Source organism: Protobothrops mucrosquamatus, unplaced genomic scaffold (assembly GCF_001527695.2).
Source record: "Protobothrops mucrosquamatus isolate PMUCROS unplaced genomic scaffold, P.Mucros_1.0 scaffold39, whole genome shotgun sequence".
Taxonomy (NCBI): Eukaryota; Metazoa; Chordata; class Lepidosauria; order Squamata; family Viperidae; genus Protobothrops; species Protobothrops mucrosquamatus.
The window spans coordinates 204,067-220,024 of record NW_015386421.1 but is presented as its reverse complement, the minus strand read 5'-3'; the positions used below and the strand labels follow the sequence as shown (position 1 = coordinate 220,024).

The 15,958-nt window shown below is 40.9% G+C and overlaps 1 protein-coding gene across 1 annotated transcript in view; it reads right to left on the bottom strand.

Annotated features, from left to right (window-relative positions):
- The window catches only part of PLK3 (polo like kinase 3), a 19,729-nt gene extending 4,547 nt beyond the window's left edge, over positions 1 to 15,182 (bottom strand). Inside the window, exons 1-11 of the mRNA XM_015811309.1 lie at positions 14,861 to 15,182; positions 10,743 to 10,850; positions 10,520 to 10,636; positions 8,792 to 8,921; positions 7,932 to 8,019; positions 6,518 to 6,613; positions 4,846 to 5,044; positions 4,193 to 4,319; positions 3,623 to 3,732; positions 3,360 to 3,477; positions 1,253 to 1,336 (exon numbers count right to left, since the gene is read on the bottom strand). Of these exons, the coding sequence (XP_015666795.1) occupies positions 1,253 to 1,336; positions 3,360 to 3,477; positions 3,623 to 3,732; positions 4,193 to 4,319; positions 4,846 to 5,044; positions 6,518 to 6,613; positions 7,932 to 8,019; positions 8,792 to 8,921; positions 10,520 to 10,636; positions 10,743 to 10,850; positions 14,861 to 15,058 (1,375 nt within the window). The 5' untranslated portion in view covers positions 15,059 to 15,182. The remainder of the gene's footprint in view (positions 1 to 1,252; positions 1,337 to 3,359; positions 3,478 to 3,622; positions 3,733 to 4,192; positions 4,320 to 4,845; positions 5,045 to 6,517; positions 6,614 to 7,931; positions 8,020 to 8,791; positions 8,922 to 10,519; positions 10,637 to 10,742; positions 10,851 to 14,860) is intronic.
- Between the last annotated feature and the right edge of the window lie 776 nt (positions 15,183 to 15,958).

Here is a 15,958-nt window from a genome sequence, read left to right as displayed (position 1 = left end):
CGGCCTCCAGGCAACGGGTCATCACGTCAAGGGCATCGTTGGGGTGGCCTGGGGTGGAAATGTACAGCTGCGTATCATCAGCGTACTGATGGAAATCCACCCCAAAGCCACGAATGATCTCCCCCAGCGGCTTTACATAAATATTGAACAAAAGGGGGGAGAGGACCGACCCCTGAGGCACCCCACAAGCTAGGGGCCTCAGGAGAAATTGTTAGTATTAGATCAAATAATCCTCTTCGAAGGATTGTATTGAAGACATAAAATACAGAAAGGAGCAAACTAACATGGCTCCTCTTCATCTTTCCTAACACCAGCCTCTAAATATGGAGAATAAATATTGAACCAAGAACTATTCCTTATTTATGAAGAACCACTCTCTTCCAATTCGTGATCAAGGGCAAAAAGCCATTTGCACATTCAGCAGGGAAAGCTCACATATAGAGAGCTCTATGATTTAGTTTCCACGCAAGTTCAGATCCTTTGTATAGAGCGTTTCAGCTCACATAGAAGCCTTTGCATGCAAAAGGAAGCTTCCTTAGGGCAGTTTCAGCTGACACAAACATAACTGGAAAAACAGGGTTCATCCTAGCTGCTTGCATGGTCAGTTTTAATCTAGAATAAGATTACAATTTTCCAGGATTCTAAGGCAGGGGTCCCCAACCTCCGTCCACAACCAGTCCGCACAAACAAGCAAAGCCCCATCCGCGGGATGCAGGCAGCACACAAAACCACGCCCCCTCCGGTCCACGGAAAAACCTCTCTCAGCGGAACCGGTCCCTGGTGCCCAAAAGGTTGGGGACCTCTGTTTTAAGTCATAGTGAGAGCCCCTAAGGCAGTGTTTCTCAACCTTGACATTTTTAAGGCATGTGGACTTCAACTCCCAGAATTCCACAGCCAGCAATGCTGGCTGTGGAATTCTGGGAGTTGAAGTCCACATGCCTTAAAATTGTCAAGGTTGAGAAACACTGCCCTAAGGTATCTCTCCCACTATGAATGGAGGGGGTGATATGGAAGATTAAAATATGCTGTTTTCCATTCAACCTCCTAGTGAACAGACCATGGAAATAAATATTCAACACTTGGACATTAATGTTAAAAAGGACTGAGAGAGGGGAAAATATTCGGAGGCTACAACGTAGAGCTTTATACATCCTGTGCTTTATCCTGTTTGATATTAACTTTCAGGAGAGAAGCTCTTTCCACACGGTCCACCTGCCCATTCCGGATTTCTGAATTAATACCCTTTACTTACCTGATGGCATAATAGAAAGACAGTTCTTCAGGAGCCCAATAGCAGATTCAACAAGAGCTGATGCTGTGACACACTCTTCAAATACTAGACAAAAGAAAAATAATGGCACAAGATTATTCCAGCTTCTATGGAGCAAGCTTAAAGAGATTCTTACTTGCGAAGCTAAAAATCTGAATATACATGGTAGGGAAATTCATTTTTATTAGAAGATGATGTAAAACTACAATCCCTGGTTCACCAAATTAATTAGGTTGAGCTTCTTAAAGCTATACTAAGACCTTTTGCTACTCCCAGCCAGATCATGGCAGAAGACTCTGCCATGGAGACCCAGGCCTTTGGCAAGGGAGAGCAAGACTCCCTCACTTTGTTCCATCTGGCCTGTTGCCCTTGCCATTTTTTTTAATCTTCATTTTTTATGTTTCAATGGCTTTATTCTAATTTGATTGCTATAATCCACCCAGAGTCCTTGAAGTCAGGCAACATACAAGTTTAATAAATTATTGATCAGAACGTCAGCCGGATGGTTAGACTGAATTTGGCATTTTTATGCACCTCTTAAGTCCTTCCCAAATACATGGAGTAGGCAGATGTTGTTTGATGGTATTAAAGATATTATCGCAGGACCGACGCTGTCCAAGTAAAACTGCATTTTAAATTGACTGATGATTTTGTCAATGACAATGGTGTTCAGATGGCGCTCCAGATGTTTTGGGGTAGTAACAATAGCACTGTTTGCCTTGGGTACAATCTTTGCTTTCCATTGGCACAGCCATTCTACAACTATTTTTCTCAATTTCTTTCTTTTCTATTCTGCTATCTCCAGGTACTGCCATGTCCACTTCCAAACTTTTTTGTCTTTCTTAAATAAAATCTTCGAGTTAAAGTCACTGTTTAACTAAAGTAAAAATCCCCTGTCAGGTTCCGTCTGTTCAAAAGTTACTCACAAGCAGCAGTGGCGACGACGTCTAGCTTCGCTCCAAGGAGCGAAGACACTCCGAGCTGCGGAGAAGAGGTCCGGACTCCGGGGGAGTTCACACCTTCATCCCCCCAGGATCATTCCTGGGGGGACTAGGGAACTCAACCCCTATCCGAACCAAACTCACTTTCTCCCCTTCGCCCGGGGAGAAAGTTCCGAGCCGCAAAACAGCTGATACGCGCTGTTTTGACAGCTTTGACGCAGTCCCAGGCAGGAGGCTGAGAAAAAAGCCTCCATCGGCAAAGCCTCGCCACCGGAAGTCCATCTTTCTTAATAGTTGTTAAGTCTGGGGTGCTATATGGCAGTGTTGATCTGTTTAAATTTTAAAGTCCCAGAGCAGTTTAGCTTCTTTATTTTCTATTATTTTATCTGTTTTGTGGTCCTACCAGTTGCTGCTTGCAGGCAAATAGTATTTCTTCCAGATATTCCAATGCAACATCGTTGGTACTTTGTCATGCCACTGTTTGTGATTAGCCTGTGCAATTTTCTTCAGCAGCTAACTAGATGGTCCACTTCAGCTTCTTTGCAGAAGCAGCATTTGCTGTCTATTGCTGTCTTTTCAAGATTGGTTTTGTATGAATTTGTTCTCAATACTTGGTCTTGTGCAGCCAGAATTAGCTGCACAAGAAAGTTTCTTCAACTTTCCTGCCCTTAACTATTGCCAGGTCTTTTTGTTACTGGCCTTGCTATACTTTGCTATACTTACTATACTGGCCATGTAATACTTTGCCTTGTCATGTCTCTTGTATTCTTCATTTGATCTTTTCTTGTAGGCCAGTTTGGTTTCCCCAATATTTAATAAACCTTCACGATGAATTAGCTTCAGTGCATCTTCTTCACTTGTCCTACGTTCCTTGACAAGTATTATCCTATATCTAAGAAAGGCCAGGAATAAGTTTTGGTTCTGTTGTGTGACTAATAGCTATCTTGAATGTCCAATATTATGAGTCATCTGCTCAAATTACAATCCTGATCTCAGGTATTTGCAGGTCTACTGCTACCAGTGAACTCTTTCTTACTGGGCTTAATCCACTTACCCAAGTTTGAGTAAGTTTAAAGATAGCCACTTCTCACTGGGTAAACGTACTCTGAACATCAGCACATCCTATTGGAGAGAATGACAATTCTCACCTTCACAGCTACTAGCTGTTGTCCCACGAATATATCTGGAGATGGACTTCTGTGAACCCTCTTCAGCTAGGGTCTCCGTAGGGCTGGAGCTAGGACTCTGACCATTCAGAGGAGTGACCTTAAAAAAAAAAGCCATTTCAGTCTATATCCTTCTATCCATCCCATCTTTTACTTCTTGTTAATTTCAGCGTATGCCATTAATCTTTTTTTCTTCCCCTTCTGAAAGAGCCAAGTGATTAACCAAGTTCCTAAAGTTAACTTACTTCATTTCCATCCACAGTTTTGTGACTTATTTGCCTACAGATAGTAGTCTTTACAAGGCCCGATACTAGCTTAGAGATGTCATCTTTCTCTTCAGAAGAAGCCTTCTTAACTGTGGGGGGAAAAAATGCAGAGCAGTTATGTAACCGGCAATCCTATAAGTGACGAAATGGATTTAAGAAGGATAATATCTATATGAGATTGTGTTAGAACCAGAAATCTACATTCAGCTTGACCACAATTCTGTCCAAAAAAACGATAATATAGGAATGATATAGATGATAATATAGCCAATTTTACAGCTCCCTTCTCCATTATTTATATCTCAAGTACCATATAGTAAACTGTTAAGAATAACTTGTCTGTTGCCAATTCTAATACTTCTAGATTTCCTAGACATGCAGAGGCAACACCCAAACCAATTATAATTAAATATTAGTCCTTGGTCCAAGACGTGCAATTGAAAGTCCACAAACTAAGCGAATAGGATAGGCATGCTACTACTTTCTGCCCAATACATTTGTATGATTTTAGGAAGTACGTCATACACTGGGACACACTGCAGAACTCACCTTTGGACCTTCTTTTCCCAAAGAGTGTCTTTGTGACCTTTACCAACAGGCTCTTAGCAGGATTGGGAGGGCTCAGCTCGGGTGCCATCATGCAGCAGCTGGGTGGGAGCTTATCAGGTGTGTAGGCCTAGAAAGTTAAAAAATAATCAGTAAAATCAAACTAAACATCAGAACAGGAAGCATTCATTATATTACATTTTCCCAGCTTTTTCAGAACTCTCATGCCTGTTTGAGATTGGGCCATTTTCATCAAATCTTCCGCAGTCACGGGTTTTAAAACTCTGCAGAAGGTTCTGATTTAAGAGACAAGAATGTAACTATCAGGTTGTTCAGAAAACAAAAGCCAGAGCCAAGAGCAGAATCGTGTGAGCGTGAGTGTTAATTAGAAGCAGGATGTAATTATCTAAATTACAATCCAGGCAAGATTCCAGGAGCTCACGCCCTTAGTAATAGGGGCAGTGATGTTCTTGCGCTGCTAGGGCCTCAATCATGGCTTCACCTGAAGACTTTGCCTCTAGAAGGACAGCGTCCAAGCAAAAGATGGTTTATACTTTGCAACCAATGGTTTATACTTTGCAACAGCCCAGTTTGTGGTCCTGGCATCCTTGCGCCAAAAGTTAAAGTAGTGCCCTTTTGATGGGACTGCCACTCACTTTAGTGAAAAACTCATGGTCCAAAATTTCTTCCAATGTGAAGCGTTCCTGCGGATTGCGTTTCAAGATGCCAGTGAGAAGGTTTTTAGATGATACAGAAAGGAAAGGAGGAAGCGTGTACGCAACGTGTTTGATGCAACGGTAAGTCTCCTTGAGATCTGAAGTCTCAAAAGGCGGGTTTCCACATAGTAAAGTGTACCTAAGGAGTGAGAGGGAGAGAAAGAGGAGAGGGCAAATGATGAGTGCTAAGGAGATTGAAGGATACCACTTCTCTGCAGTCAGCACTGACAGGCTCTCTATTAGCAGTTGACTCAGCAGCAACCATGGAGGAAGTTGATGTTAGACAACACCCAGCTTTAAGTTCTCTCTGTAATCAAGCTCATGAGACATTGCTATTCCTCCCAGTGCCTGCAGACCGGAGGCACATCCGGCTGGCAGATGACAGCGCTCCTCCATGTGATCAGAGCTAAAGCATCTCTTACTTAGGAACTAAACTTTTCTGGAATGAATCTGAGCTGAAGCACAGGGAGTTCCGCCCTTAAGAGGGATCTTCTCAGTGAAGATCCCTCTCCCCTTTCTCAGCATTTAGAAGCACATTTTCTATATGTGCTGTGTAAACAGGAAACTGTGGGTAACCAAAGCAAAGAAATCTAAAGGCCTCAGACTGTTTTTCAAGATACTCCGGAAAACTGCTGAATACCACCTGAGTTAAACAGTTACCCTGCGTGTAGCAGGCAAGCCACTTTTTTCCATTTGTTTTGCAGAAATTAAAAGCAGACCATTAAAGCTTAGTAACAGCACTAACGTTTTGAGTTTTAGAGCGGAGTTATATAAATTTATGCTTACAATACATGAATCACACATAGTTTAAACTACATGATCTACACACAGTCCAGATAATCACCTAAGCTTTTTCCTGAGGCTAATTTTGATATTAGACTGCAAGTTCAATGAAATTAGACTGTTATGGAGACCTGACATATTTGGCATCAACTAGGGAAAGTGGATGCACTGTGTCATCAACTCTTTTTAATGCCCTCAGGGAAACATTTTTGGACAACCATTTGTCTGAAATAGTATAGGGTCCAACTGAGCAAGAGGTTGGACTAGAAGACCTCCAAGATCCCTTCCAGACCTATTATTCTATTATGTTTCATCAGAACACTGTATGTTATACACATATGGAAGGAGTATTAAGATTTGCAGAAACCAAGAGAGAACTAAAACAGGCCTCGTGCAAGTTACTGCCTCCATGAAGCCCATTTTGACATGGGCTTATATGGTACTCAAGGAAGTAATTGATTTATATATCCCATTGCCAGCTATTTGTCAAAGCTTGGGGGAGGCTCATATAATGCTATTTCGTGATTACTTTGCCGTTTCCCCATAATACTCTGTTGAAACTGGATTTAGTGGCTAGAATTTGGCCTTTTGCTATATTCTATTCATTTTACTAGAATTTCTATTCAGGAATGTCTAATTTTTGGCCTAACTTCAATACTTTTAACTGACAAAACGTAAGCGGATTTTTAAATGGTGTTATATATACATATGCGTGCACCTATTAATGCTTACTATTTCATTTTATTTACCCATATGAAAGAGCAGATCTGTACAAAAGCCATGCTGCAGAAACAAATAATCGATTGTAAAGTTTGAGGTCTAGACTTACATGACACAACCCAAAGACCATACATCTGATTCTGGCCCATGTCCTTGTCGCACTAGCACTTCTGGAGCAAGGTAATTTGGCGTGCCACAGATAGTCCTAGAGAACAAAAGTACACAGTATGGGACAATGAACCAAGCATAACATTTCTGCAACTCCCTTTTGTTCTTTCTATTCATCCTCGCAAAATACTTATTATGCTAAGGGACATATTTTCCCAACTTAGTATCGTTCATGTAGTCAGGATAGCTAGAATTTTCAGCTAGTACTTCTTAAGGGTATACATTTAGCGGGTAAAGGTAAGTAAAGGCAATGATCCACCACATAGCAGATCCAGTAAAAAGGACTGAAGTGTTCCCCCCCCCTCCAAAACAGCCTCCCAAATTAGCCAGGTATTTGCTAAACCTAAGTTATCAATACCGGGAAGAAGCACAGTTCCAGTAAATCAAAAATGAGCCTTTTAAGAAAAAATATATAACAAACTATTTTTTATTCTGAAATTCCACTACTGCTAGGGATAACTTTTTTTTAGCTACAACTTCCATTCATTGTTAGCTCTTAGGAAAAATTAAGCTTTTCGTCAAGGGTGCAAGAAAACAAAACATGGTTTGACATTTTTATTTTGTCATTTCTTTTATTCTTGCAGCTGGGCTTCAGAAACCTTCCTTCTTCCAGCCATTTCACAAGTCACACGAACGCATTATTGCCTTCTTCCACGAACAGGACGTGCAAGAAGCTTTTTCACAACTTCCCAATGAGGAAGTATGAGCCTTCTGCACCTAACAACCTGTGATAGGAGACTGACACTGCTTTCCCACTAATACTCATTTCTGATGGGTACGATTGCCAACTCCAACTGCTAACATTTGCACAAAGAGTAACACAATATAAGATTGCCCATTGTTTCCCTCCATGGAGCAAACCACAAGGTCTCAGCCTTAGACATTACTACAGGCACCACATTGTTTCTTCGGTGACCAAGTTCCAGGCTGATGCAAAGGAGTCTATTTCAAGTCCCTTGGTCCCTATTGCACTCAGATTCTTCCCCTCCCCCAACACACAGCTGCAAAGGATTAAGCACCAGGACAATAAAGCTCTGTAAAAAGAAGACCCTTCACCCTAACTTACAATAAAGAGTGCATTCGAGATGGCAGCATAAGAACATAATCCCAGAGGAATACGGCAGAGACTGACAATATGGGCCTGCAAATACTAATATTTGCATCAGTTCACCCCTTCCAAGAGTAACCATCATAGTCTCCTTTGAAAAAACAGAATTTGGAACATCCAATAAAAATCTCCTGGTTTTCAGTCTTGCAGGGTGTAGAGAAGGGTTAGGCAACTGGGAGATATTATGCAATACAGCAAAGACCTGAGAAATTGCTGATGCCCGGCATAAAAACGTTGAGCCACTTACTTCTTTCTCTGGTCTGCAGGCTCCTGGCGAGCAGCCAAACCGAAGTCACCAACTTTCAGTTCCATATTTTCATTGATGAAAAAGTTACCTGTGGCAGACATTATTTGCTTAGTTTATATTATCTATTTCTTGCCTTTCTATATCAACATCTGATATTACAAAAATATTCCCAGAGATCACACTTGGCCTCTAGGCCAAGATGTTCCTAATCCTACCTAAGTGCCATGTAAATAAAAAGGCTTAAAATGAACGTATGTTTTAGCATTTAGAATCCCAGTTTTTACTTTTTTTTAAAAAAAAGAGAAGATCTTAGCATGCAAATTTAGAGAGACTATACTGTGTCTCCTTAAGGCAGTGGTGGCAAACCTATGGCACGGGTGCCAGAGGCGGCACTCGGAGCCCTCTCTGTGGGCACACGCACCGTCTCCCCAGCCCCGCCTCCTCCCACGGCCCCCTACTCACCAGCAGCCCCCCTGGAGGAGAGTCACCCCTGGGTGCGGCCCACGCGAAGCAGCACAGCCAAGGACATGGTAGCCGGGCAGCGGGGACAAGACTCTGCCCTTGCGCCCCATCGCGCGCAGATGCTGCTGCGGGGCATGGGCAGAGGGCGTGGCCATGGCACTGTGGGCTGCCTGGGTGATCTGTGGCGAACCGTGGAGGTGGTGAGTGGCCCAGTGGGCAGGGCAGAGCAGGAACAGGGTGGGGGGGCGGTTTTTGAGCACTCGGTCTCTAAAAGGTTCGCCATCACTGCCTTAAGGCAATCTCATTCTCAAAACAAGTATCACAGTTAATATGTTAAGATATATTTTTGGCATAATATATTTTACTCATGAGTAAGAGAGCAGCTGTGCTGTACATACCCAACTTGAGGTCTCTGTGTAAAATGCCCTTAAGGTGGAGGTATTTCAAAGCAGAGATTATTTGTTTGAGGTAATACCGAACCTCTGGCTCCAGGAGGGTATGGCGGGACTTCCAGATATGGGCCAAAGACTAGAACAAGACATAATTAATCATAAAGAGACTATAAGCAGACTGCCGTTTGGCGCATTGTTCATAACTCAAGTTCAAATCCCTATTCCTCCATGAAATTCAGGAGTCAATGTGAGCCGGTTATTAATCTAATCTAATCTGCTCCACAAGTCTTCAATTTGATGAGATGGAAAACTTTAAGCCCTACTGGTGGTTGATGACAGAAAAAGAACGATAAATACATAGGAAATAGACGTGACTGCCCCAGTTACCAATGAACCTCATGACCAGTAAAATATAACAAAATAGACTTTGTTATATTGTAGTATCTTATCAACATCATTGGTCATGCTAGCTAGAGATGATAGGTATACCTATGTTGCTCTTCCCTGTTCTAACACTGTATGCTCCCAAAGTCAGTCTAAAATGTTCTAATTCAAGTATGTTTCCATTTGATCCTAATCCCTCCTCCCATCTAATCTTCTCAATGAAGTTATGATGGTATCTGTATGTTTTTCTATTTTATTCTCAGACCACAAATAAAATCCATGCAATACTTCCATGTCCACTTTCCAAAATACAAAAGTCAAATGACTAGAAATTTTATCTTGTGAGTGTAGTGAAATATGCTAAAATGTATATGAACTGCATGAAGAACATTTGGTATTATACGTCAAGAAAGTTCACCAAATAAATTTTCAAATCCTAATAGCCAATTCTAGCAAAGGTCATTTTTGTCTTAAGCAATGGCATGAATTCTGATATAACATCTATAAATCCAACAAGTAATCCTTGCCGGACAGTTTAATACCTATTTTGATGTACCCCAGAGCAACTGAAGCCATTAAAATGCCATAAGATGACATTGTTTATATGAAAATAAAGTGCAAATAAAGAACAAGTAACTAAAAATAGAACAAATGCTACTTGTGGTAGTCTCAATGTCTATACTGAAAATACTTCTATGGCAGATTTTTACAAAGAACATTTTTATCACTCTAAGAATACTTTCAAGGAGGAATGAATTTAGGAAGACAAGCAGGAAGCATCAAAGTGGCAAGCTGCAATACACACCTCCAGTATTGGTAAGCAGCCTAGAAGGGCACATCTTTACTAACTGTCAAGGATGCATTGAATATCTATGGTTCTCAACTCTCTTAAGATATATGCTGCCAACAGTATTACCGCCCTTCGTCTTTGTTCTATTTGTTAAAATCTAGCATTGGCTCCTTTGTTTTGCTCCTATAATGAATCTTATAGTATTCTATCATTTCTAACACGTAACAGAAAAATCACATCTACATTCTCCTATGGATGTGATAGTTATAACTTATAAGTTATGCCCTGTTTGGAACAAGGATTCAGTGCTATCATCTTGCAGGCTCCATTTCTGTTAGTTAGTTCACAATGCTACAAAATATTTTTGCTCCAGCTAGTCATGTGTTAGCAGCCCTAGTTTCACTGCCCAACAGAGAGCTTCCTTTGGCTCTGATGAAACAATGATGGTGAGAGACTGTTAAGACATCAAAAGAACATACCTAATTGTAAAAGGAGAAGGCTATAAAACATGCTTCAGGGAACACACAAGGTTCAGAGACAGAATGTAACTTAGTACTCACTTTCCTACTACAGTGCTCAAGGAAAATATAAATGTTGTCTGCATCTTCAAAATGATGTGAGAACTTCACGATATGTTTGTGATGCAAATCTCGGTGTAGTTCAATTTCATTGATGATCTGAAAGAGTCACCAGAAGGATTACAATCTGCAAGTTCAGAACCAACGTCCAGCACAAGGTGATTACTTCACTTATTCTCAACCTGCTCAGGCCTCAGTCACATACCTTCTCACGTTGATGTGGTTTAGCCACTCTGCTGTGAGGGATAACTTTCACTGCATACATTGTGTTGCTTGAGAGGTCAATCGCTTCATAGCATCTTGCAAATCCCCCCTGCCAATCAAGAAGCAGAAATTACCTATGTATGCTGCAGGAACTTCCCATTTTTCCTTCATGCACAAGTAAATGATTGGAAGGCACTTTTCAAAGACACCCACTTTATTCTGAATATAATATTCATAATATTATAATATTATAGTCAAGGTTCTTGGCCATTCTTACTTTTTTTTTAACTGCCTATACTACCACCTCAATGGCCTATGCTAATTTGCAAAATTAGCCAATGTACCCATTGTTAGAGGAATAACCGGCAGGAATATTGTCAAAAAGATTAATGTCTGTGATAGCCTATTTACAATAATAGCAGATTTTCTCAGACCTTCTGCTTTTTGTGACAGCACTGAGCACTAATAAACAGACCTAAAACTCCAAGATAAATACCTTGTCAATGGTATGAGTACATAACTGCATAAGTAGGATGAGGTCACCTAGATATATCTAGCCCATGTTTTATGTCAAGCTCTGATACTTTGTGTTAGAAAGATCTGAAAATGTGTCCAAAACTTTTGCCCATATTTGTCTCCTTGTTGGACCTATGACTCAAATGCACAGCAAATTTAAATCAGTTGGAGATGAGCATAGTTCAATACTCATATTCTGGCTCATGGTCATTCAAATTTTAACCACAAAACAATTACTTATAAACAGCAAATATAATGGTAAGAAACCTAAAAATTGAATCCTATGATAAATAGCTAAAATAACTGGGATTATGAGGGTTGGAGAAAAGATAGTCTTCCTTAGATACTGTATCCAAAAAAGCAAATTTAATTTTTAGAAAGTTATTGGTGGCAGCTTGCCGACAGTAAAATAGTATGTTTCAGAAGATAATATGCTTCTTGGAAGGCATTCAATAGAAGTGGGTGGCTAGAGATACTCTTAATGCAGATTCTCACACTGAGACCTAAATCTTCAAGCTCTTGCTCCAAATTTAAAAACAACATGCTTGATGTGCTGACTACACAATCAAATATTTAATTGCTTCTAATGGAGGAACATTGTCCATGGGGTCGCGATGGGTCGGACACGGCTTCGCAACTAACAACAACGTTTCTCAGGAATGTGCAGGTACAAATTGGGTAAATTTGATCCAGCAATTTCAAATATACTATTCTTTCTCTGTTATGTATTTTTTTTAGGATATAGTTTTGCCTACGGCTTTTTTGGAGCTTGCATTCATGCCTTTGCGTTTCACTTCACTCACTGGCAGGCTTTTTCTCAACAGAGAATGGCTCAGCCCTTTTCATATGACACCCAGAACAAAATTACTATCTAGACAGGTTTTTCAAGCAGCATAGAAAGTACAAGCTTGGCTGCACCATACTCCTTTGTTTGAAATAGCTTCATGCCTAAACAACATTTTGGCCAAGACAAACCAGTTTCTCTGCAACAGAGAATCCTGGTTTGGGTATTGTCTTTACAGAAGCAATTTAGGCTGGTATCATCAAAAAGAGTTACCACCAATAGACAGCAATATGAAAACAAGTATTTCACACACTGCCACATTCGATGCAAAAGATTGTTTTTCCTGATATTAGATGAAAGCATCACTATATCCAATGAACAGATTTTTCACAAGACACATTGCTTTGTATAATGTAGAGCAAAAAGAACAAAAAGTTGCATCCCCTTCTATCAAAGTATGATCTTTGAAACAGAATCAGTTTTCCTGGCAGAGATTTCCAGCATAAATGCTGCTGTTTTCTCCAATCCATTTAGAAAAGCAATTATGTACATATTTTGTATGACCAAAAAAGAAAATATATTTTAATCAAAACATTCTTGCTCATTTATATACATATATCTTAACTTAACTCTCTGTATACAATAATATATAAATCAGTAGCAGTCACAATCATAAACTTTGTTAAATAACAGCCTTATGGCATCTTAAATATAACAAATGCCTTTTTATTGCATAAGCTTCTGTGGATCACAGCGTGCTTCATCAGAAGTATGGATCATTGTCACAAAAGCAGAGTACATTCTGACTCTGTTAGGACAAAAATACAGAAATAGCCATTATCAAAACAGTGGAAGAACATGACATAGATCTATGTCATAAATTTATTAAATCCACTTCTAGGTACATCCTTTAAAAATTAAATAAATGCATGCTTCTATGACTTATGCAATAACTTTGCAGTGCAAAACCAGATTAAGAAAACATACAAAAATTCTTTGACTGGAATTCATCTTTAGTTCTATTTTCACAAGGACACATTGCTTCTTTATTGCTTCATGAATACTAAAAGTCAACTGTTTCTAAAGAAAACGCTTGTGAAGCCTCAAAATACTAGAAAAAATGAGTGGGTTCATACATGGCACTAAATCAGTGATTTATTTAAAAAAAATAACACAGCTTAGTGGAGAATATCATAGTCACATTACAAGTATAGATTCCACAGCCTCCATCAGCAAGCAACATAGCCTTCTTCAATGTGATGCTATTAAATACATTGAAAATGAATTCCTAGCATTCTCAGCAAGCAAGAGTTTTCAGTCATACTAGCTATAAATCACAAGGCTTGAAGTCCTATGCAACTGGAGAATAAATATAATGGACTGCCTAGATTCAAGCTATTCCTATTGAGTAACCTGTCTCAGCATGAAAGTCATGTGAGGATACAGTCCTCTAAATGCCTTTGGCATTGATGCCCCACCTTTTCTCTGGGATGCTCTGGGTAGCTTATAATGAGATAACCCTCAGAAGTCTGAGGATTAGGCTAAGCTCATAATAATTTAAAAAACTCCATATAAGCATAATCAAGGCCACCCAGTCCCAAATCCAATTTTGTGGCAGCTATTTTTGTAACCAGAATTTATTTATAACCCATTTATAACCCATGGAGATGGTCAGCATATAAATTAAATAATAAAAATTGGAGGCCTAGTATGTGAAATTATATTTATCTGAAGAATTCTAAACCCAGAAATTTTAGCTATCAAAGCTGAACCGAGTTTTCAGTCTTCATAACCCAGAAATCCATTGAGATCCAGCTACCTTCTAACTACACTGTATTAGATTACATTTGTTTGCCAGTTTTGTTCTATTGTTGTGAACACTTATATTACTGTGTTGCTTGCTTAACCATGGTTTACTAAATAAGCCACAGTTGGTTATTAACACAACACTAAACAAAAAGTCATGTAAATTACTAGAAGTTGGCCAGTGGCTCACCAACTGTCTAGTTTCTGCTAATCCCTAGTCAGTCAAGAGAGAAATTCTCTGCCAAGGTCAGTCTTTACAACCCCCCCCCCCCCAAGAAATATAGTTGTATTAAAATTTGCTTGCTCACAATTAATTAAATCCAATCTTCCAGCATCAAACAAACTAACCACAAGAACTGATTCACGTACTATAGGCTAGTTAGAATTCAGCGTCTTGTGAACACAGCCATTAGCCTACATATCGTTTTCCCAGTCAACAAACTATTTGCAGGCCCGAACTTCAAAAAAAAAAATCCTCTTATAGAGAGAAATAATGGGAAATCTCTGACGCTTTTAAGGGAAGGAGGAGAAGGGAGAAGAACACATAGGCCGGCGGCAGGCAGGGGAGAGAGAAGAACCAGATCATATAAGATCCCTCGCCACCCAATGAGGAGAGCACAGCAGGAGTCGTGCCCAGACAGGCCTGTCTCGGATCAATCGAACCTCGCTGGGAGGGAAGAGCCTCAATCAGGACGAGAGGAAAAACCCAGGCCAGGAGAAGGAAAGCTTTCGGGGGGAACGCGCGAAATCAATAAGCTTTTTTGCTCCTCCATCACAACAACAACCCTCAAGTACCACAATTATCATCACGTACAATCATTCCCAGCATAATACACTACCTCCTTAAACCCATTCTCCTAATCGTGAACGCGGCTCATTCAGCCCTTTCCGCGCACCGAACAGAGAAGCCAGCTTGGACCATCCCTCGGACGCGGATCGCAGAGCGGCGCCCGAATCGCGACCGCTCCGTCCGGCGAAACCCTTCCTACCCGTTGCAAATACACCGCACGTACCTTGCCGAGCAGGCGGCCTTTGCTGTAGGATCTGCCCGTGACCGGGTCGCTAATAATTCGGGTGGGTTCGGCCGGTCTAGACGGCTCCACACGGACGGATTTCGGCGTCTCGATCGCGGGAAACGAAGGTTTGTACAGATCCGAGGCCATAACGTGGTCGTTGAAAGGATGAGAGGGGGGGAAACAAACGGGCTCCATGATAGCTCGGCTCCTTCACTCCCTTCGAGGAGGGAAGCAGTCGGCCCGCGTCCCGGCGCGTTCTCCCAGGCGCTCACAAAGACACGTGCCGCGCCGGCAAAGGAAGTTTCATCTACTCTTTCTGCGCCCAGTCAGGGAATCCCGGTACTTTTATCAATGAGTGCATCTGACGTCATCGAATAGGAAACCCCTCCCGCCAACTAGAGGGCGGGAATTAGCCCTTAAAGAACCCGTCACCTCTCCTAAAACAAAAGACAGATGCAAAATATTCCATCCGAGCAAAAAGGAAAAAACAAAACAAAACCAGAAAGATGTATCGACGGAAACTAGAGACAAAACTAGAAGTGTGGCTTACAGTTGCCGGGGAAAGGTTGTCAGATTAACATCTGTGGTTTCTGCTCAAATGCATAGATATATGCGACTGCAAAATGAGACCAGGATTATGGGGGCAATAAAGACTTCGTTTTCCATCTCTTTGCTGCTCTCTAAAGGCCGGCTGGAGTTTTGCTCTCCAGAAAGTGTAATTCTACTTGTTTTTCCCTCTAGGACAGTGTTTCTCAACCTTGACAATTTTAAGGCATGTGGACTTCAACTCCCAGAATTCCACAGCCAGCATTGCTGGCTGTGGAATTCTGGGAGTTGAAGTCCACATGCCTTAAAATTGTCAAGGTTGAGAAACACTGCTCTAGGAGCCCTGTTTAATGCGGAAAAGAAGCTGCCATCGTCGAGATCTGAAAAACAGACTTTATAGAGTAGACCTATGGTACAAATCTAAATTCTGCATTTTTAAGATCGCTGCTGATTTGATTCTGCAAGTTGCAAAAACTGTAACATAATCATGCACGTGTATTTAATTAAGCTTAGAATATAGCACCTCACGTGGACACAGTGGATTCACAC